Source organism: Trichomycterus rosablanca, chromosome 25 (assembly GCF_030014385.1).
Source record: "Trichomycterus rosablanca isolate fTriRos1 chromosome 25, fTriRos1.hap1, whole genome shotgun sequence".
NCBI classification, from domain to species: Eukaryota; Metazoa; Chordata; class Actinopteri; order Siluriformes; family Trichomycteridae; genus Trichomycterus; species Trichomycterus rosablanca.
This window is the reverse complement of record NC_086012.1, coordinates 7,872,796-7,897,276: the sequence shown is the minus strand read 5'-3', so window position 1 is coordinate 7,897,276 and position 24,481 is coordinate 7,872,796. Positions and strand designations below refer to the sequence as shown.

General features: G+C 39.3%; 1 protein-coding gene across 3 annotated transcripts in view; it reads right to left on the bottom strand.

Annotated features, from left to right (window-relative positions):
* adcy8 (adenylate cyclase 8 (brain)) overlaps positions 1-24,481 on the bottom strand; it is a 110,537-nt gene that overhangs the window by 47,426 nt on the left and 38,630 nt on the right. For all 3 annotated transcript variants that reach the window (XM_062988179.1, XM_062988177.1, XM_062988178.1), the window contains exons 5-7: positions 13,496-13,623; positions 11,989-12,147; positions 9,872-10,142 (exon numbers count right to left, since the gene is read on the bottom strand). In XM_062988179.1, coding sequence (XP_062844249.1) covers positions 9,872-10,142; positions 11,989-12,147; positions 13,496-13,623 — 558 coding nt within the window. The remainder of the gene's footprint in view (positions 1-9,871; positions 10,143-11,988; positions 12,148-13,495; positions 13,624-24,481) is intronic.

The window sequence follows — 24,481 nt, the reverse complement described above, 5'->3', positions numbered from 1 at the left end:
TTTAAAAGAGCAGGGTCCACTCAGAACAGACCTCGCGTTTGTCGTCCAAAGAAGCTGAGTGCACGTGCTCAGCGTCACATCCAACTGCTGTCTTTGAAAGATAGGCGCAGGAGTGCTGTCAGCATTGCTGCAGAGATTGAAAAGGTGGGGGGTCAGCCTGTCAGTGCTCAGACCATACGCCGCACACTACATCAAATTGGTCTGCATGGCTGTCACCCCAGAAGGAAGCCTCTTCTGAAGTCTCTACACAAGAAAGCCCACAAACAGTTTGCTGAAGACATGTCAACAAAGGACATGGATTACTGGAACCATGTCCTATGGTCTGATGAGACCAAGATTCATTTGTTTGGTTCAGATGGTCTCAAGCATGTGTGGCAGCAATCAGGTGAGGAGTACAAAGATAAGTGTGTCATGCCTACAGTCAAGCATGGTGGTGGGAATGCCATGGTCTGGGGCTGCATGAGTGCAGCAGGTGTTGGGGAGTTACATTTCATTGAGGGACACATGAACTCCAATATGTACTGTGAAATACTGAAGCAGAGAATGATCCCCTCCCTCCGGAAACTGGGTCGCAGGGCAGTGTTCCAGCATGATAATGACCCCAAACACACCTCTAAGACGACCACTGCTTTATTGAAGAGGCTGAGGGTAAAGGTGATGGACTGGCCAAGCATGTCTCCAGACCTAAACCCAATAGAACATCTTTGGGGCATCCTCAAGCGGAAGGTGGAGGAGCGCAAAGTCTCGAATATCCGCCAGCTCCGTGATGTCGTCATGGAGGAGTGGAAAAGCATTCCAGTGGCAACCTGTGAAGCTCTGGTAAACTCCATGCCCAGGAGAGTTAAGGCAGTTCTGGGAAATAATGGTGGCCACACAAAATATTGACACTTCAGGAACTTTCACTAAGGGGTGTACTCACTTTTGTTGCCGGTGGTTTAGACATTAATGGCTGTATATTGAGTTATTTTGAGGGAAGAATAAATTTACACTGTTATATAAGCTGCACACAGACTACTTTTCATTGTGTCAAAGTGTCATTTTGTCAGTGTTGTCCCATGAAAAGATATACTTAAATATCTGCAGAAATGTGAGGGGTGTACTCACTTTTGTGATACACTGTATATATATACTGTATATATATATATATATATATATATATATATATATATATATATATATATATATATATATATATATCAGTGTATCACAAAAGTGAGTACACCCCTCACATTTCTGCAAAAATTTCATTATATCTTTTCATGGGACAACACTATAGAAATAAAACTTGGATATAACTTAGAGTAGTCAGTGTACAACTTGTATAGCAGTGTAAATTTACTGTCTTCTGAAAATAACTCAACACACAGCCATTAATGTCTAAATGGCTGGCAACATAAGTGAGTACACCCCACAGTGAACATGTCCAAATTGTGCCCAAAGTGTCAATATTTTGTGTGACCACCATTATTATCCAGCACTGCCTTAACCCTCCTGGGCATGGAATTCACCAGAGCTGCACAGGTTGCTACTGGAATCCTCTTCCACTCCTCCATGATGACATCACGGAGCTGGTGGATGTTAGACACCTTGAACTCCTCCACCTTCCACTTGAGGATGCGCCACAGGTGCTCAATTGGGTTTAGTCCATCACCTTTACCTTCAGCTTCCTCAGCAAGGCAGTTGTCATCTTGGAGGTTGTGTTTGGGGTCGTTATCCTGTTGGAAAACTGCCATGAGGCCCAGTTTTCGAAGGGAGGGGATCATGCTCTGTTTCAGAATGTCACAGTACATGTTGGAATTCATGTTTCCCTCAATGAACTGCAGCTCCCCAGTGCCAGCAACACTCATGCAGCCCAAGACCATGATGCTACCACCACCATGCTTGACTGTAGGCAAGATACAGTTGTCTTGGTACTTCTCACCAGGGCGCCGCCACACATGCTGGACACCATCTGAGCCAAACAAGTTTATCTTGGTCTCGTCAGACCACAGGGCATTTCAGTAATCCATGTTCTTGTCTTGTACTTGTCTTCAGCAAACTGTTTGCGGGCTTTCTTGTGCGTCAGCTTCCTTCTGGGATGACGACCATGCAGACCGAGTTGATGCAGTGTGCGGCGTATGGTCTGAGCACTGACAGGCTGACCTCCCACGTCTTCAACCTCTGCAGCAATGCTGGCAGCACTCATGTGTCTATTTTTTAAAGCCAACCTCTGGATATGACGCCGAACACGTGGACTCAACTTCTTTGGTCGACCCTGGCGAAGCCTGTTCCGAGTGGAACCTGTCCTGGAAAACCGCTGTATGACCTTGGTCACCATGCTGTAGCTCAGTTTCAGGGTGTTAGCAATCTTCTTATAGCCCAGGCCATCTTTGTGGAGAGCAACAATTCTATTTCTCACATCCTCAGAGAGTTCTTTGCCATGAGGTGCCATGTTGAATATCCAGTGGCCAGTATGAGAGAATTGTACCCAAAACACCAAATTTAACAGCCCTGCTCCCCATTTACACCTGGGACCTTGACACATGACACCAGAGAGGGACAACGACACATTTGGGCACAATTTGGACATGTTCACTGTGGGGTGTACTCACTTATGTTGCCAGCTATTTAGACATTAATGGCTGTGTGTTGAGTTATTTTCAGAAGACAGTAAATCTACACTGCTATACAAGCTGTACACTGACTACTCTAAGTTATATCCAAGTTTCATGTCTATAGTGTTGTCCCATGAAAAGATATAATGAAATATTTGCAGAAATGTGAGGGGTGTACTCACTTTTGTGATACACTGTATATACAGCACTTGTACACAATACAAGTACTTGTATTGTTTGAGTTAGAGATGCTAACCCTAACCTAACCAAAAACAAGCAGTAGCAAACTTTAGGAGTTTTAGGAGTCACAGTTTTTTGCTGTAAGGTTAATAAACGGAAGTGTTTAATATCTTCACTGCAATGACATGGTGATAACATGGTGATAATGTGTGTGATGAACCAGTATGTACTGAGTGTATCAGATGCAGCAGTAAGTATAAATAGCATTTAAAACACTGCAATGACAAACCTGAAACACTCATGGCAGAACAGCACTCACTACCATATTATTACCATCTTGGTGTCATTGCAATGCAGAGAACAACCCACCCCCCAAACATGATCTGGTCACAATTGGGGGGGACAAAGTGTACGAAGCTAAAGATAAGCTACAGTCAATTATTCTATACCTACAAAGTTCATCTATATAATAGGTGTACCATATAAAATTATCAGTGAATTAACCTGCTAGATAGGTTTACGTACCTATCTAAAATGCTTACACTGACCAAAAAGAAGACAGCAACTATCACCTTTCCTTTTGATACATTTAGTCACTGGCTGCTCTTTTCACACCATGACAAAGAGTCACACTATACCCCATGTAAATAACTCATCACTTCTGTCAGCGCCAAGACCAGGCATCAAGGTTGCATTATGCCAATAAAGAAAAAAAATCCATTCAACCTTCCTGAGTTGTAGCCAGTTGTGTTTATCAAATTCTAGCACCACTGAGGCTTAGGCTCTCTGGTGGTGTGCTAGCATATTAACCGTCTGACCCACTGATCACCCAGTTATTTAACGCAATTTTTAAAACAGTGCTCACCTACTCTTGGTACTCAATAGTACATTTTTACCAGGATGCATTTCAGACACATTCTTTCTCTTCCATCAGCAAAAAAAAAAAGTTTGTATTCATGAAAAGGCATCATGCATTCGCTCACATCCCGAAGGAAATTTAGAGCAGCTTATTCATCTACAGTATTTTTGTTAACAAAGTATGAAGAGCAAAAAAATATATATTAAATGCAAAAAAATCTTTTAAATCGTTTTCCAAATGCATAAAATCAAATAGCAAGTAATTAAATCAGTATTATGGTGAACATCTGTGTTAAAATGTACAAACCCAAATCAGGAAAAAGTTGGGACAGTATAGAAAATGCAAATAAAATAAAAATGCAGTGTTCCTTACATTTACTTTGACTTGTATTTTTTTACAGAGAGTTTGAACCCAAGATATTTCATGCTTAACTTTATTTCATTTGTTAATATACCTCCATTCCTGCATTTTAGGAATTTCAGTGTGTCAAGGCCAAGGGCGCAAGCTTCAGATCCCTCAGACGGCACAGCATCAAGAACCGCCACTCAACAATAGCTGATATAACCACATGGGCAAGGGATTACTTTGGCCTTTGTCAAGCACTACAATACAGAGTTACATGCACAAAGGCCACTTAAAACTTTACTGTGCAAAAAAGAAGCCTTATGTTGACCATGTCCAGAAGCGGCGTCGACTTCTCTGGGCTCGGAGGCATCTAGGATGGATCATCACACAGTGGAAATGTGTATTGTGGTCAAATGAATCAGCATTTCAGGCTTTTTTTTGGAAAAAATAGACGCCGTGTGCTCTGGACCAAAGACGAAAAGGACCATCCAGACTGTTATCAGCAGCAAGTCCAAAAGCCAGGGTTTGTCATGGTATGGGGCTGTGTCAGTGCCCTTGGCAAAGGTCATTTACACTTCTGTGATGGCAAAATTAATGCAGAAAAGTACATTGAGATCTTAGAGCGACATATGCTGCCTTTAAGATATCATCTTTTCCAGGAATGTTCATGCATATTTCAACAAGACAATGCAAAACCACATGCTGCACACATTACAAAGGCATGCGGAACAAGAGGATACAGGTACTAGACTGGCCTGCCTGCAGTCCTGATCTGTCCCCAATAGAGAATGTGTAGAGAATTTTGAAAAGAAAAATGCGACAATAATGACCCCGTACTGTTGCACATCTTAAGACGTGTTTGCAGGAAGAATGAGGCAAAATAAAAGCTGAAACACTAAATCACTTGGTGTCCTTGGTGCCAAAACGTCTTTTAAGTGTGGTGAAGGAAAGCAACGTTACAAAGTGGTAAATGCTGTACTGTCCCAACTTTTTTTGGAATGTGTTGCAGGCCTGACATGCAGGAATGGATGATTATTAATAACTGAAATGAAGTTATTATTAATAACTGAAATGACCAGACAAAACATGAAATATCTCAGGTTCATCCTGTCTGCAATGAAATAAAAGTCAAAGTAAATGTAAGAAACTCTGTGTTTTTTTTATTTTTTATTATCCATGCTGTCCCAACTGTTTCTGATTTGGGAGACAGGAGTACAAGAAGATTAAATATAAGGCAATGGAAAAAGCATATGGCAAGCTGTATGGGAAGTTGGACACTAAGGAAGGTAAAAAGGACTTTTACCAATAGGCCAAACAAAAGACCAGAGCTGGGTAGAGTATACAGCAGGGTAGAATGATAAAGGATACAATTGGGAATGTGCTGACAAAGTGTACTAAGAAGGTGGAAAGAAAGAGAAGGTTGAATAGAGATATAGTGAGCCAGAGAGTGCCTTGAATTAGCAGGGAGGGAGTAAGGGCAGCTTTAAAGAGAATGAAGAGTGGAAAGGCAGATGTCCCAGATTTCATACCAGTGGAAGCATAACAATGTTTTGGAGAAATGGCAGTGAAGTTTTTAACTAGATTGTATAATAAAATCTTGGAATGTGAGAAGATCCCTGAGGAGTGGAGAAGCAAAGTAATGGTTACGATTTTTAAGAATAAGTGTGATGTGCAAAGCTAGGGTGAGGAAAAAAGGTGAGGATTTCTGGACAGCAATATGGTTTTATGACAGCAAAGTGCACAATAGGTGCTATGTTTGCTTTGAAAGTGTTGATGAATAAGTACAGTGAAGGCCATAAGGAGTTTCATGGTGTGTTTAGATCTAGAGAAAGCTTATGATAGGGTGCTGAGAGAGAAGCTGTGGTATTGTATGAGGAAATTGGAAGTGGCAGAGAAATATGTGAGGGTGGTGTATAAGAACTGTGTGACAGTGGTGAGATGGGCAGTAGGAATGACAGATTTAAAGTGAAAGTGGGACTGAATCAAGGGTCAGCTTCTTGTTTGCAATGGTCATGGACAGGCTGACAGACGAGGGTAGGCAGAGGTCTGATAAAATATGTTTGAGGATGACATTGTAATTTGTAGCAAGAGTAGGCAGCAGATTGAGGAGAGCCTGGAGAGATGAAGGTATGCATTGGTAAGAAGGGAAATAAAATCAGGAGTAAAACGAAGCACATTGAGGGGGAGGGCAGAAGAAAGGTTAAGTTGCAAAGAGGTGATGAAAGTGTGAAGTGCAGGCAGGGAGGAGTGGATGTCATAGAGTGTCACAGGTGATTTGTGATAGGAGGGTATCTGCCAAAGTAAAAGGGAAAGTTTAAGTGGTAAGGGCTGCCATGAAATATGTCTTGGAGGCTGTGGCACTAACTAAATGACAGGAGAGGGAGCTGGAGGTGACAAAGATGCTGAGATTCTCATTGGAAGTGACAAGGATGGATAAAGTTAGGAATAGGAGAGACAGTGCAGGTATGATGTTTTGGAGACTTGGTTGAGAAAGAAGAAGATAACTGAGGATGGAGCCACCAGGCAGGAGAAGGAGAGGAAGGCCAAAAGGAGGTTTATGGATGCGGTGAGGGAGGACATGTACAACCCCAAATCAGAAAAAGTTGGGACAGTATTGAAAATGCAAATAAAAAAAAGGTGCAGTGTTCCTTACATTTTTGATTGCAGACAGTTTGAACCCGAGATATTTCATGTTTTGTCTGCTCAACTTCATTTCATTTGTTAATATACTTTCATTCCTGCATTTGAGGCCTGCAACACTACAAAAGTACATTGAGATTTTAGAGCAACATATGATGCCTTCAAAACATCAACTTTTCCAGGGATGTCCATGCATTTTTCAACAAGACAATGCAAAGCCATCTCTCTGATTTACGCCAACCAGAGCCATCAATTTTGCCTCCAACAATCCACTGAAATGTGTGTATGTGTTTGTATATGTGTGTTAGATATTATGATGCATAAAACAAGGAAGACAACCAGCATCCTTTATTAGAGCCGCTTGCCCATTAGAACATGGGCTGATCCTATGACTGACCCACACACACACACACACACACACAGTGACCATGTGCCAGCTAGAAGAGATAAAGTGGACCAGAGAGACAGAGAGGACAAGAAGAAAGCAAAAGACAAAAGCGAGAGAGAAACAGGGAAAGAGAGAGAGAGGAATCCTCTTACTGCCTTACAGACATCCCTGTTGCCATGGAGACCAGTGCCAAAATGTCTCTTTTTCTCATGGATGCTTACACACACACACACACACACACACACACACACACACACAAACACACACACACACACTGGCCTTATCACTTTAGTGCATATACACTTCATCAGCTTCTTAACACACACATCTTCATGCTGTGGAAGATGCTCACAGAGCGGCCACATTTCACTTACACAAATCTTTTTTCTCCTAACCTAATAGACCGGGGCTGGAGAGGGTTTACAGCTCTGTTCTGGAGCATGATTGGCTGATAGTCTTGTTAGTCTTGTACTAAGAGCTCTTTGATGTGTTAAGCTTTTCTTTTAGGCTGACTGCCTGACAAAAACAACAAACACGCTGCGCTAATCAAAGACTATATTCCCTTTATGTTAACCATATTTCCATAGCAACAGTTTGTAGTTCGGGTCACAACAAATAAGAGTTCTGCATCTTAAACAGCTGTTAGGAACCTTTTACACAACTATTCTTAACTGTTTAATATCCTCTATACACTTCTGTATGTTCTGTCTCTAGTGTGACAGATACAGAGACACAGAGACACATCATTATACAAAAAAAATTCACAGTATTGTTATCCGAACATGTACTACTTTCAACACCACAGATTTGTACCAATTTTATCAACAAATTTACTGCATGAGAGATTAATGGATAATCTAAAACCTATGGCATTATTCCCAACAAGTTGATACCTTTCACATCACTGCTTTTTACCAGTATATACAGATTTCACAGTATCTACACGTTAAAGGTAAAAAAACATTCTAATATTATATATAAACAACAATACTATTTTTTTTTATTTTGACTAAACTACAGATTCTGCACCACCTAGAACAGACCTAGGAAATGTAAGCATCCTTTGGCTGTCCCCGACCAGCCTCTGTGTAAGGTCAGTGGTAACTAGCATTATTTATTGAACATAAAGAGGTGTACATCATACACATGTCAGCTGCATTGTTTTTGTTTTAAAGGGACTTTTTTTATGTAAGTAAGTTTGTGCGTGTGTAAGTGGCTTCACTTCAATGTGTTAGCAAACAGAGCTTGTAACAGAGATGTAAGTTGCCTTTTGAGTTTTTAACAAGACTTTTTTATTTACTAAAGTCAAAGGTAAAGCTGTGTGCTTAGTTTGTGGAGAAAGGATCTGTGTTTAAGTATTACAATATGAATTGTCATTACGAGACTAAACACATGAAAAAATATAAGAGCTTTACTGATGCAGAGCGAGCATGGACATGCTTTGTTAGCTAAGCTGCAAAATCAACAAGGACTTTTTACCAAGCTTTTACACATCCAGGGATGGAGCAGTCAAGACCAGCTTTGTGATATCCAAAAAAGTATATCCAACAAGAAAAAAAGAACTGAAAGACAGCAAATGAGGTAATTAGACTACAAACAAAAAGCAATAGCACTTTATATAAAGTTATTAAAAACCTGCACATTTTGTTTACAATTGTTTTTGTGAATGTTGACTAATAGTGATATAATGTAGTATTTTTTTTTTTACTATGCCTGCTTTACCTTATCATTGCCTTGATTTACTCTTACTTGTAACCTTATAACCATATAGTTTTTGATATATTCTGTACTATATTCTATATATAGATAAAATTAATATTAGGCTGAATTAAGTTCAGCCTACTGGTCTGGCCCGTACCAGTCCAGCTGCACACCTTTAAACCCTCTGTAACTATTCAACACTGTAACTGAGGGTCCAGAATCTCTACAACAGTTCCAGTATATAGACATTATATTCAAAATCTTTAAGACCTTAATCTTAAAAAATATTGATTTCTTTGGCTTTGTTTTTTAATTAAATATATCTTAGTGCTGTTAAGTTTCAGGCAAGTATTTATAATTAGCCACATTATGTGTGTATATTGACAAAATTGTGTCTTTTAGTTGACATTGCTTAGGCAATTATTGGGTTGTGTTTTGTTGTATGGTGTAATATGTTTTATTTATGTGGCAATACAGTAAATTTAAAGCTACAATTTTGTCAGTGTGTGATACTGATGTTCAGGTGTTTCTGGAAATTATAATAGGTTTTTTATTTTAAAACATTCAATAACTAATAGGTCCGTGTCTTAAGGTTTCCAGGTCTATTTGTTTTCCAGACTGTGTTTAAAAGTATTAACCGTACATATCTTCTACTATAAATCTTTAAGGCCAGATTTAGTTTGCCTTGAACATCTTTAAAACTACAAAGTGATCTTGTTCAAAGCAAATCTATCTATTTATATTTTTTTCTCTATATATTATATAACTAATAGTGTCCAGAAATATCCAAAAGCAGAAATATCTGTTTCCACTTTTAATAGTTTATGTTGGGTATTAATGACATGCTGCAAAACTGGCCTTCAAAATCATAAGTTAAAAGAAATCAGAAATAAAAAATAAACACTTATAAACTTATATAGTCATGCATTTCACAGAAAACAATTAAAAAAGAAAAATGAGAAAAACAAATAAACTATAATAGTACACCAAACCATGTCCTAATAAATACCTGGTAATGATGTTCACTCTCTGTGATGAAATGTTGTTGTAAGTGTGTGTGTGTGTTTGTGTGTCTGTGTATGTGTTGCTTACTATCTGTGATAACCTGTAGAATTGTATGCTTAAATGCGTGTGTTTGCGTTTGTGTATGTAGGAGTCACTCACATTCTGTTTGCCCACTATATTGTGGAAGGGTAGTTCTGGACTCCATGTGCCTTCAGTAAATGTGGTGGTGGATGCTCTGTGATCTGATTGGTTGGTGGCCTCCTTCATGATATCTTCAGGCAGGGTTAAGAGGCTTTCCTCAGGCTGCTTGATCAAGAAAGTCTCAATGTTGTGTCGGCGCAAGAAATCATTGCGGTCCTTGCCATGGCCTGCCTCGACCTCATAGTCTCCGTTCAGACAGTCCAGAGCAGCCTTAGAGATATGGATCCGTCTAGAAAGCACCAAACACAAAATAAATAAAAAGCTAAATAAAAATAAAAACCTTTTTAGTTTCTAAAATATGACCACACTGGTTTAGTCATCTCCAATTTTCTTTTTAGAGATATTATAAGAACTGGAGATGTTCTGGAGTGGTAAACATAAGCCTATATAAATTTCAAAATGCTTGTTTGGCATATTCATCTTTGCTTTATGGGGCCAGCATCTTTAGCACATAAACTGAATGCCCTGATTCGCAAAGGTCATATGACTCACCACATTAGAAACTATAAACTGCTATTTTGATGAGTCATCTGCCCACGTATCACATGACAGCTACACTGTAAAAAATTATTTTGGAGGGTTGTAGAAATAACTCATACAAATTGTTTAAAATGTACTTATGTTTATTAGTCAGCATGTAAAAGTAAATAACAACGGGTAAATCTTACCCATACTACCTATTTGTTAAAAGTAACAACAACAACCTTAAAAAATCTAATAAACTTTACTCAAAAACTGTTGGTTCTGCCCTGCATTGTGCACATGCACACGACCCGGGAAGTTACGAGCTTCTTTTTCCCCTCACATCTCTGTCAGACTGTGGTGTTACATGTAAGATTGGTATTTACCATATTTTCTGTTTATTGCATAATGTATTTAAGGTTTATCACAAGATATGTAATCGGCTGAGTGAGACAAGAATTTAAACTAATTGATGTGATATATTGAGCCAAGAATCGCATTCAGCTCAGGTTTTAAGTGGAAGCAATGCACCATCTTCACTGTTAAAGTGAAATGAGTAAAACTAGTGAGAACTTTGGAGAATGTAATTAATTCCACAATAACGTTTTGGTTTTGTCTTTTAAATGTTTTATAGATAATGCTTCAATTAAGTTTCTGTACCTAATTAGACATAATTAGCAAAAAACACTGTATAATTTCAAAAACATCTCATGTTAACCATATTCATTGGGTAGCGACCCGCTGCTGTGGACTAGAAGGGGCGGAGCTTACCCAGAAGGACTTGCGGCAGTGATATCCAGATCTACCGTGACCGGGCTGCTCAGCGTTGGGAATGGTGCAGCTATGCTGAGCAATACATTGATAAGTGTGTATGTGGTATGAATGTCTACGTGTGAAAATGAGTTTATATCCACATGACTCAATAAAAGAGTTGTTTCATCTGTTTTTTCGTCGCAGATGCTACAATAATTTGTACTTTGTGTTTAGTATTTTTATAAACGTTAGAGTTGTTCAGTAATCTATGTAAAGTATAGAGGGTCTTTTGTGCTTATTTTCTTTTTTTTAAGCTAAACTCTCCTGAATGAGTAATGGCTAGTTATATTATTAGTTAATAGATATAATTATTAAATAGATTAATATTATCTACTGGCAATTGAAGAATAAATGTTACACACTTTTTTTAAGTAGGTTTTACCTACTTTCATTTAGTATTTCAGGGATGTTTAATTTGAGTAAAATCTACCCAAACAAACTGGGTGCAAATTGTTACCTCAATTTATTTGAGTAGATCCTATAGGTGATTTTTTACAGTGTACCAATGTCATTATTTGAGGGATAGCATGTGTTTCCTCAGGACACATAAAGGCAGTTAGTGTTGCTTATGGGGCAGATCAGGGCATCTGGTGGAATGTAGTAAGTGACATGGAACGCTGGCTATTATCTTCTGCATTCAAAAAAAGAGGGAAATCTAAACAAACAAGATGCTACAGTGGTAATACAACAGAGATAAAGGAATGTGTTTATATTAGCATACAGTAATGCTTTTCAGGTAAAATAAAAATCAAATAAAAGTACTAATATATAATCTGTAACAAAATCTTAAAGTTTCTTACCCTGGTATGCCTCCAGATTCTAATTTATTAGCAATGTCAACATCCCAAGACCAGACATCAAACTGCCACTTTCTCAGTCCCAGAACCCCACACAAGACTGACCCAGAGTGAATACCGATTCGCATATCGATATCATGCTTCGTACGTGAACGCACATACCTGCAAATAAATAATGCAGATAAACACACATAAATGTGAAGAAAAGGGTTCACAATGAATCTATAGCAAAAAGTAAATACAGTGCTATGAAAAATATTTTGCATATTTGCCACATTTATATGTTTCAGATCATGAAACAACTTTTAATAGTAGACAACAATAACACAACACAAAATCCTTTTCTTAAATAGTGGCTAAATCAGTTAGTTAACCAAATTTAATTTCACTAGCTACACCCATACATAATTACTGCCAAAACTGTTCAATCTAAAGATCCTTTAAAGTGGACATGAAACATATTTAAATTTAACAAGTTTTGTACAGAACTAAGTGTATTAGACTTTATTATTAAAAAACGATTACACATCAATTTATATAAGATTTATGTTTTGAACTAAATTATGCTTGCCGCCATGTTGCCTGTTATGTCACAGACTATTTCTTTATGTTAAACTGTGTTTTGAGGAGATTCAAACTCAATAACTTATGCATTAAAACCACTGAGGAGGAGAGTAACTGTAGGATCAAGTTTGTTCAGAGGAACAGCCATCAGTCCCCTGGGGTGCAGAGAGGGTGGGCAACACCAGCTGGTGGTGTGATACTAAGGGTGGTAAGTGCACTAAAACGCCAACTGCAAACGAGTTGATCTGCTTCTAGGAGGCTAATGTGGACCAGTTGTTTGAGGACCTTATTTGCATAACTCTGTCTCACACTAACCAGATGCTTTGCTGTGAGAGGGGTGTCAAGTCAAGTCAAATTTATTTGTATAGCACTTTTTACAACAGGCATTGTCTCAAAGCAAATTTACAGCATCCAGGATCAAAAATACTAAAAAAAACCCTGGAAGTGTCCATGTTCTCCCTATGTGAATTCACTGTGGAGAAGCTGTGTTGGCTCATCAGCAGCAGTTATTGTAACTGAAGCTAATAATTACCATTTAGCATGAAAAAGGGTACAGCGTAATGTTTGGAATTCCAGTGTGAATTAAACTTGTGTCTTCTTTCGCTTAAGGTTAACATTTATCAGCAGTTGCTGGCCTGCTGATAAAAGCAGTTCATAGGTTTGGAAGGTAGTACACATGGTAGTTGATTAGCAAACTCATGATATTGCCCATTGTTTTTTTTTTTATTCTATAAAATTCATTCCTGCATCCAGGGGCAATGTAAACATGACCCCCTTGTGCATAAAAGTTTTAAAAGTTTCATTTCTATCATAAGTTAAAAGCTGAAATGCTGAAAAACATTTTTTGACTTTGTGAAAGCTATTAGGGTGTTTGCTTCATGTTCTAGATGTTGGGATGGTATGAGTCCCAGATGGTTAGGTGTTTGTTAAAATATGCTGACATCACCTGATGGTTTTGATCATGCTAAGACCCATTTCCACACAGCAGTGGGCATGATCAGGCCTGGGTTCAGGAAGGCCTGAGACGCAGTAGTAACAGTCACCCAGAATCTTTATCCTTAAACAATGATGCTCCTAAAAGAAAGTTAAATAGAGGGAAAGAGGAACAAACAGAAAGAAAGTTACTTATACTGATAATTCTTGATGTACATTGAGCATTACTGATAATTCTTGATGTACACTGCGCATTAATGATAATTCTTGATGTTTATTACTTATGCTTGGTGCATTGTTTACATGCTCTTACAACTGCAAAAATAACAGACCAGCTACTAATGGTCATCGTCACTAAATGACTCACTGCCACAATTATGCTGTGAGTCATAATTGCATGCTTCAGCTGCTAACATTAATGATACAGGATAAGAGCAGATCAAGAACGGTCCTTGATCAGGGATTCTATAAGGTTAAAAAGGGGCTTTAATTATTAAATAACTGTTTATCACCTGCAGACCTGGACCTAGTAAGTAAAGTATACGACCAGAGTAATCATATTTAATCCCATCAATCAATCAATCAATCTGTTGGTCTGTCTGTTCATCCATTCATCCATCCATCCATGCATCCGTCCACCCACCCGTCCAACCACCCTCCCTCCAAACCCCCCACCCATTCATCCGTCCATCCATCCATCCATCCATCCGTCCGTCCGTCCACCCACCCGTCCATGTTTACATAAGTTTGGCCTTATTGTGTATGTAATTGCAATGCATTTATTGGGACCTCTGTAAACAGAGCATTTAACATTTGTATTTTTGATATACAATATAAGACTGTAATTATGGTTTACCAGTATTCATTATAAAACGATCCATGGGCAAAGCTCCTGATTTTGGTGTCCAATAACACTACAGAGAGGTAACATTTAAACATTCAGTTTAGTCATGGTTATTATGTAATGTATTTATGTCATATTTAAGACAAACAAACTTATTTACACAATGTTCTCCTTTCTTTGTATGTATTTGTGTAATTATCCTTTGTAAATCTTTCTCATTTAAGACTTTAATCATTAAGGGCAATGCCAATACACAATTTTGCTCAAAGTGATTTCAGGTGTTAGTTATTCAAAAGAATTGCTTTTTAAAACAAAACAACAGAATTAGACACTACAGCAAAAAAGAAAAAAAGGTCTCATAATTCTGACTGACTTGTTTTCCTGCACAAAGCATAACATTTAGCTTGAAAGATTACATTCTAAAGATCTTTTGGCCTGCCATTTCTCACTGTAATATTGAATCTTGGCACTGGGGCCCTAACACTGCCATAAATATCAAATGAAGCTTATTTCAGGCTCATGTGAGGGCTGCAGCAGCTGCAGATTGAATTACAGGCTCCATCTCTGAATCTACCCCCACAAATTCATATACGAAATGTGTTCTCCCAATGAGAGGATTCCTGTTTCAGCTTATTCTGTTGATATCAGATATTGGATACAGTAGCAGAGACAGAAGCTGCTAAAAAGAGATGCTAAACATCAAAAATTTCATCTGATTGTCAGAAAGGAAAATGAAAATCTGCGTAATTCTAATGTAATATAGAAATACAAACACAAATCCCATTTCCAAAAAAGTTAAGACATTTTACAAAATGCAATAAAAACAAGAATCTATGATTTGGTAGTTTAATTGAACTTTTACTTAACTGACATTTTTTGTAATAATAAACAAATTTCACACACTCAAAAAAGTTGGGACGAGTTAATGCTGGTTTTGATAAAAAGGTTTTGTTGTGTATGAGGCTGCATAGCCGCAGACCAGTCAGAGTGCCCATGCTGACCCTGTCCACCGCCAAAAGTGCCAACAATATGCACGTGAGCATCGGCACTGGACCACGGAGCAATGGAAGAAGGTGGTCTGGCTTGATGAATCACTTTTCCTTTACATTACGTGGATGGCCGGGTGCGTGTGCGTCACTACCCTGGGGAAAACATGGCACCAAGATGCACTATGGGAAGAAGGCAAGCCGGCGGAGGCAGTGTGATGCTTTGGGCAATGTTCTGCTGGGAAACTTGGGTCCTGCCATCCATGTGGATGTTACTTTGACACATGCATTCCCGGATGGCTGTGGCCTCTTTGCCACAAAGCAAAAATGGTTCAGGAATGGTTGGAGGAGCACAACAATGATTTTGAGGTGTTGACTTGGCCTCCAAATTACCAAGATCTTAATCCAATCAAGCATCTGTGGGATGTGCTGGACAAACAAGTCTGATTCATGGAGGCCCCACCTCATAACTTACAGGAGTTAAAGGATCAGCTGCTGCTTGGTGCCAGATACCACACTCGACGGTCAGGGCTGTTTTTGGCAGCAACACAATATTAGGAGGGTGGTCATAATGTTATGCCTCATATATATATATATATATATATATATATATATATATATATATATATATATATATTAGGGCTGTCAAACGATTAAAATTTTTAATCGCGATTAATCTCAGAATTTCATATAGTTAATCGCGATTAATCGCATTAAAAAAAATCTGTGTAAATGTTATAGAAAACAAGGATTTTTAAGTGAAATGTTACAATTAAAATGGTGAACACATTTTATGCTAAATGTACTTATGTTAAAAACTGCTGGGACAAGAGAAAACTGTAAGGGAGTTTATTCACTCACATACTAGGCAGTAAATGTCAGATTGTAGGTTAGAATTTCTCCATCAGCAAACATTGTAGATCAGCGGTGCTTTAGGTGGGATAAGGCGTAGTTATTGTATCAGACTTGTCTGTGGTTGTATCGTGACGATGGTTTGATGGACGTTTCTACACGAAGTGAGTGTGTTTTGACCCTTTCAGGCTTCCATAGTTCATGAACTAACGTGCTCGACTCAGCTTTCCGGTATTCGGTACAGAAGAAGTTAATTAAGTGTAATAAAGTGTTCTGCTCCCGACAACTTGTGAATATAGCGTGTATTTATTTATTTATTATGCAAGTGCATCACTACCACGATCGGTTACATTATGTTAACAAACCGCAAATGAAAAACGGTGGCAAGTCCGACATTAAAACGTTTGTTCTACCAGTCAAGTGTCAACATGAACTAGAATTTGCGTTAATGGCACTAATTTTTTTAATCGCGTTAAATTGAGGTCGCGTTAATGCGTTATTATCGCGTTAACTTCGACAGCCCTAGTTAGAAGCAGGTAAAAAATAGCCAAGCGTAAGGATTTGATCGAGTTTGACAAGGGCCAAATTGTGCTGGCTAGACGACTGGGTCAGAGCATCTCCAAAACTGCAGCTCTTGTGGGGTGTTCCCGGTCTGCAGTGGTCAGTATCTATCAAAAGTGGTCCAAGGAAGAAACAGTGGTAAACCGGCGACAGGGTCATGGGTGTCCAAGGCTCATTGAAGGCTGGCCCGTGTGGTCTGATCCAACAGACGTGCTACTGTAGCTCAAACTGCTGAAGAAGTTAATGCTGGTTCTGATAGAAAGGTGTCAGAATACACAGTGCATCTCAGTCTGTTGTGTATGGGGCTGCATAGCCGCAGACCAGTCGGGGTGCCCATGCTGACCCCTGTCTACCGCCGAAAGCACCAATAATGGGCACGTGAGCATCGGAACTGGACCACAGCGCAATGGAAGAAGGTGGCCTGGTCTGATGAATCACGTACTTTTTTACATCACGTGGATGGCCGGGTGCGTGTGCGTCGCTTACCTGGGGAACACATGACACCAGGATGCACTATGGGAAGAAGGCAAGCTGGCGGATGCAGTGTGTCGCTTTGAGCAATGTTTTCCTTTGGAAACCTTGGGTCCTGCCATCCATGTGGATGTTACTTTGACACATATCACCTACCTAAGCATTGTTGCAGACCATGTACACCCTTACATGGAAACGGTATTCCCTGATGGCTGTGGCCTCTTTCAGCAGGATAATGCACCCTGCCACAAAGCATTCCCCAGATCTCAATCCAATCGAGCATCTGTGGGATGTGCTGGACAAACAAGTCTGATCCATGGAGGCCCCACTTCACAACTTAGAGGAGTTAAAGGATCTGCTGCTAACATCTTGGTGCCAGATACCACAGCACACCTTCAGGTCATAATGTTATGCCTCATCGGTATAAGTTAAGCATAATTTAGCATTTGCCAGACACGGTTATCCAAAGCAAAGTACATGAAGTCAGCATCCAAAGTGCGTAAAATCAGCAGCCCAGCACTACATCCTTAAAAAACACCAGGATTTGACAGACAACCAACACCTCCACCAATCTCTATATATAGTCTAATTGGAAGGGTGCCTGATAAAGCCCTAAGCATGAACTGTACTGGTTATAACACTGCAAAACTGAAACACATTATTAACAGTTAACGTTAATTTCATTTATGTATATACACTGATCAGCCATAACATTAAAACCACCTCCTTGTTTCTACACTTACTGTCCATTTAATCAGCTCCACTTACCATATAGAAGCATTTGAGTTCTACAATTACTAACTGTAGTCCATCAGTTTCTCTACATGCTTTGTTAGCCCCCTTTCATGCTGTTCTTCAATGGTCAGGACCCCCACAGGACCACAACAGAGCAGGTATTATTTGAGTGGTGGATCATTCTCAGCACTGCAGTGACACCGACATGGTGGTGGTGTGTTAGTGTGTGTTGTGCTGGTATTAGTGGATCAGACACAGCAGCACTGATGGAGTTTTTAAACACCTCACTGTCACTGCTGGACTGAAAATAGTCCACCAACCAAAAATATCCAGCCAACAGCACCCCGTGGGCAGCATCCTGTGACCACTGATGAAGGTCTAGAAGACGACCAACTCATACAGCAGCAATAGATGAGCAATTGTCTCTGACTTTACATCTACAAGGTGGACCAACTAGGTAGGAGTGTCTAATAGAGTGGACAGTGAGTGGACACGGTATTTAAAAATCCAGCAGCGCTGCTGTGTCTGATCCACTCATACCAGCACACTGCTTACTGCTAACTCCCTTTCTAAGGTTACCTCAGGACAGTGTTAGCAACCTATTAGTCTGGCAAAAAACTGAAGTGCCTTCACAATATGACAGAATGCTCCAACTGTCTGCAACAAGCCAGTTCTCAAAAAAAGAGATTGGGATGGTGAATTAGGAGTGGGACCGCCACACTATCAGCTGGCGCAGCCCATGCCCAGTGAGATTCCATAATGTGTGGCCCAAAGTGCCACAATAGAGACATCCCACACAAGCCAAAAACTGGACTGAACCGAGTCCCGCATTGCAGTTCCACAGAAATAAAGATTGCCAACAAAGGAATTGGTAAGTCTGTGAAAGCAAATTAACACCTACAACCTACAACACACAGGTAACAATTAAGAGGAACTGATACGTCAATCATCTGTGCCTCCATGCCCCATCTGCCGGTCAAATTTAGGATGGCAGAAGGATTTAGGATGCAGTAGCTGAGCCATGTCCCTGATCTCCACAGCAGATGGGCTCATTACACTAAATAGCATTAATGAACTATAATCAATACCCTCATAAATCATTAGTCACAAAGTCATTGCTGTTTTCACACCATGCATAAAACTAGAATAGTGCATATTCATTCAGCATCAATTTAGCCATTCAAATGAACAATTCAAACAACAGACACTTAGTATTAAGTCATAAACGACAAATATTTAGGTATTAATATTTAGAAGTATTTATGTGGACACCCATTTGGCTATAAAGCCTAGTTGTCTAGCTTGCCTAAGCCTAGACCAGATACGACTTGAACCCGTTTCAAATGACTCTGACTCGACTCGTAAAAAAATGACTTGTGGACAACAAAAGTCAGCAACATTAGTTACGTGTGACAATTATATATATATATATATATATATATATATATATATATATATATATATATATATATATATATATATTAGGGCTGTCAAACGATTAAAATTTTTAATCGCGATTAATCTCAGAATTTCATATAGTTAATCGCGATTAATCGCATTAAAAAAAATCTGTGTAAATGTTATAGAAAACAAGGATTTTTAAGTGAAATGTTACAATTAAAATGGTGAACACATTTTATGCTAAATGTACTTATGTTAAAAACTGCTGGGACAAGAGAAAACTGTAAGGGAGTTTATTCACTCACATACTAGGCAGTAAATGTCAGATTGTAGGTTAGAATTTCTCCATCAGCAAACATTGTAGATCAGCGGTGCTTTAGGTGGGATAAGGCGTAGTTATTGTATCAGACTTGTCAAACGATGGTTTGATGGACGTTTCTACACGAAGTGAGTGTGTTTTGACCCTTTCAGGCTTCCATAGTTCATGAACTAACGTGCTCGACTCAGCTTTCCGGTATTCGGTACAGAAGAAGAAGTTAATTAAGTGTAATAAAGTGTTCTGCTCCCGACAACTTGTGAATATAGCGTGTATTTATTTATTTATTATGCAAGTGCATCACTACCACGATCGGTTACATTATGTTAACAAACCGCAAATGAAAAACGGTGGCAAGTCCGACATTAAAACGTTTGTTCTACCAGTCAAGTGTCAACATGAACTAGAATTTGCGTTAATGGCTCTAATTTTTTTAATCGCGTTAAATTGAGGTCGCGTTAATGCGTTATTATCGCGTTAACTTCGACAGCCCTAATATATATATATATTAGGGCTGTCAAACGATTAAAAATTTTAATCGCGATTAATCTCAGAATTTCATATAGTTAATCGCGATTAATCGCATTACACAAAATCTGTGTAAATGTTATAGAAAACAAGGATTTTTAAGTGAAATGTTACAGTTAAAATGGTGAACACATTTTATGCTAAATGTACTGATGTTAAAAACTGCTGGGACAAGAGAAAACTGTTTTATTCACTCACATACTAGGCAGTAATACTATCCAGTGGTTTAATGGACGTTTCTACACGAACTGAGTGTGTTTAGACTAGGGTGGCCAGATTCATAGTAACAAAAAGGAGGACATAACACCCCAAAAAGCTGGACATCATATTAGGAACAGGGGGACATGCTACTGCAACACACAGAATGAATCCAGAACCCATATAACAGAGTTTTTGACCAATTTAAGCAAGAATTATATAACAAATGACTGTTTTACTCACTAAATGTTGTGTCTTTTCATATTTAGGTCCGTTCATCGCTGCCTCAAAAGTTTACTTTTTGGCATTTTCACCGCGTTCCTGATCATGAGAGCTGAGTGATTGACTCAAGTAGCGGTGTTTACAAAACAGAGAGGGCGGGCGAAATTCAACCACCCAATCACAGACTAGCATTTAGAGGGCGGACCTTCTCCGATTGGCCAGTGGTAGCTCTATAAGGAGTCAAATGAGGCTGTTAAACCAATGATATACAAAGCATTTGTTTCGACATGTACCTGAGCCAATGGTAAATAATATTGATCAAAAATGAAACCAGTTCACTCCAAAAGGAGGATTTTGAAGTGTCCGTCCTAGCGTTACGTGAATGGAGGACTGGCAGCTTCTTTATTATGCAAGTGCATTACTACGACACTACGACGCTCGGTAACATTATGTTAACAAACCGCAAATGAAAAACGGTGGCAAGTCCGACATTCAAACGTTTGTTCTACCAGTCAAGTCTCAACATGAACTAGAATTTGCGTTAACGGCACTAATTTTTATAATCGCGTTAAATTGAGATTGCGTTAATGCGTTATTATCGCGTTAACTTCAACAGCCCTAATATATATACAGTGTATCACAAAAGTGAGTACACCCCTCACATTTCTGCAAATATTTCATTATATCTTTTCATGGGACAACACTATAGACATGAAACTTGGATATAACTTAGAGTAGTCAGTGTTCAGCTTGTATAGCAGTGTAGATTTACTGTCTTCTGAAAATAACTCAACACACAGCCATTAATGTCTAAATAGCTGGCAACATAAGTGAGTACACCCCACAGTGAACATGTCCAAATTGTGCCCAAATGTGTCGTTGTCCCTCCCTGGTGTCATGTGTCAAGGTCCCAGGTGTAAATGGGGAGCAGGGCTGTTAAATTTGGTGTTTTGGGTACAATTCTCTCATACTGGCCACTGGATATTCAACATGGCATCTCATGGCAAAGAACTCTCTGAGGATGTGAGAAATAGAATTGTTGCTCTCCACAAAGACGGCCTGGGCTATAAGAAGATTGCTAACACCCTGAAACTGAGCTACAGCCTGGTGGCCAAGGTCATACAGCGGTTTTCCAGGACAGGTTCCACTAGGAACAGGCTTCGCCAGGGTCGACCATAGAAGTTGAGTCCACGTGTTCGGCGTCATATCCAGAGGTTGGCTTTAAAAAATAGAGACATGAGTGCTGCCAGCATTGCTGCAGAGGTTGAAGACGTGGGAGGTCAGCCTGTCAGTGCTCAGACCATACGCCGCACACTGCATCAACTCGGTCTGCATGGTCGTCATCCCAGAAGGAAGCTGACGCACAAGAAAGCCCGCAAACAGTTTGCTGAAGACAAGCAGTCCAAGAACATGGATTACTGGAATGCCCTGTGGTCTGACGAGACCAAAATAAACTTGTTTGGCTCAGATGGTGTCCAGCATGTGTGGCGGCGCCCTGGTGAGAAGTACCAAGACAACTGTATCTTGCCTACAGTCAAGCATGGTGGTGGTAGCATCATGGTCTTGGGCTGCATGAGTGTTGCTGGCACTGGGGAGCTGCAGTTCATTGAGGGAAACATGAATTCCAACATGTACTGTGACATTCTGAAACAGAGCATGATCCCCTCCCTTCGAAAACTGGGCCTCATGGTAGTTTTCCAACAGGATAACGACCCCAAACACAACCTCCAAGATGACAACTGCCTTGCTGAGGAAGCTGAAGGTAAAGGTGATGGACTAAACCCAATTGAGCACCTGTGGCGCATCCTCAAGTGGAAGGTGGAGGAGTTCAAGGTGTCTAACATCCACCAGCTCCGTGATGTCATCATGGAGGAGTGGAAGAGGATTCCAGTAGCAACCTGTGCAGCTCTGGTGAATTCCATGCCCAGGAGGGTTAAGGCAGTGCTGGATAATAATGGTGGTCACACAAAATATTGACACTTTGGGCACAATTTGGACATGTTCACTGTGGGGTGTACTCACTTATGTTGCCAGCCATTTAGACATTAATGGCTGTGTGTTGAGTTATTTTCAGAAGACAGTAAATCTACACTGCTAAACAAGTTGTACACTGACTACTCGAAGTTATATCCAAGTTTCATGTCTATAGTGTTGTCCCATGAAAAGATATAATAAAATATTTGCAGAAATGTGAGGGGTGTACTCACTTTTGTGATACACTGTATATACATACACACATTAAATATATGACAACATGTACACTCCCCAGTTACTTTATTACTTTATTATAATTACAATTATCGACAGCAGCCCATATGTTGCTCTGTACACTCTGTCACAGCCTTGAACCCATTTCTCAATTGAAGGGAACCCCCTTAGGACCCCCACTGATCAGATAATGTTTGGGTTGTGAAACATACTCAGAACTGCAATGACACTAATGTGGTAATAGCAGGATAATGTGTGTTGTTCTGGAAACAAAGAGGGATGCGGGGGGGGGGGGGGGGGGTAACAAAGTTTACAGAGCAACAAATGTTTAACTGTATGGTTGGCATGGCTTATAAAATAATCAATGAATGTATGTACCACATAGGTGTGCCAGTAAGTGTACATAAAGCTGTGGAACACAAATCAGCTATCTGATTTCCTGATTTGCCATTAAGCACAGCAGATTTGGTATTAAATACCATATCTTGGTATTAAATGTTCTATGTTTATGTGGGTTTCCTCCTGGCACTCCGCTTTCCATTAACCTCCATAAGGCATCATGCTAGTAGAAGGACTGGATGCCCTAAATTGCCTTAAGATGTTAGCAAACTAGACACAAGATGAATAGGTGATGCCCTGATATGTATTACTGCCTTGATTAGTGTTTAGTGAACATGAATGTCAGTCAACATCTACATTTCCATCACAATATTATGCACAGCGGATAGCAAAAAAAACAAAAAAACAAAAAACAATCTTGCAAGAAATTGGCTGATTGACAATTTTCTAGTAAAGTTTGAGCCATGACCAATATTTGCTAGTAAAGAATGAACTTTTGGTGGATCCTACTTTTATATTTAGTAGGGCTGCCACGCGATAAAAAAAAAATTTAATCGCGATTAATCGCGATTAAAGAACCAAATTAATCGCAATTAATCGCTAACTAATAACTAAGCACAATTTGAAGAGTTATGCACATTTTTATTGTAAGAACATGTTTACCAATAAAAACATTCATAAAATTAAGATAAAATTATTAAATCTAAATTATTTTTAGAAAGCCAGCCAATGCCCATATAGAGTTGTTAAGAGCTACCCATCTTTCAGCCAGTTATTTAAAATGACAAGTCTGTTCACATTATCTGACAAAAGTGAGGATCTTTTCCTTTTCATAACCCTGCCTCTGAAAACAGGCGCTCATAATATATATTTAGTTATTTTAATCTTACTTAATGAAAATATTGTAATATAATAATAACAACCTGGCGAGTGCAGCCAATGGAGGGGCAGTGAGGTGAGTGGTTGAGTTCATGTCGTGGAGGACCCCCCCCCCCTGTAGTTACGCCCCTGTGCAACATGTATAACGTCATGTTGACCCACATCGTTAATCAATTTATCTGAAATAAAGACAAAAACGCGTATTTGTGAGTGCAGATGCCTGATGAGACAAATCCGTGCTCTGACCCAAGATGATATTAAAGCGTCAATTAATAACTGAAATTTTGTCTAGTGATGATTTCTCACGCTTTTTGAAAATGATTATTTAAAATACCCGATATTTCGCAATATGTAGCAGCAGCTGCTCGAGCAATTTGTAACTCATGACACAAATTGGAGAAAGAGCCGTGTTATTATCACTGCAGTAAAATCACAATGTTACTGTGTTAAAGCAGCGCA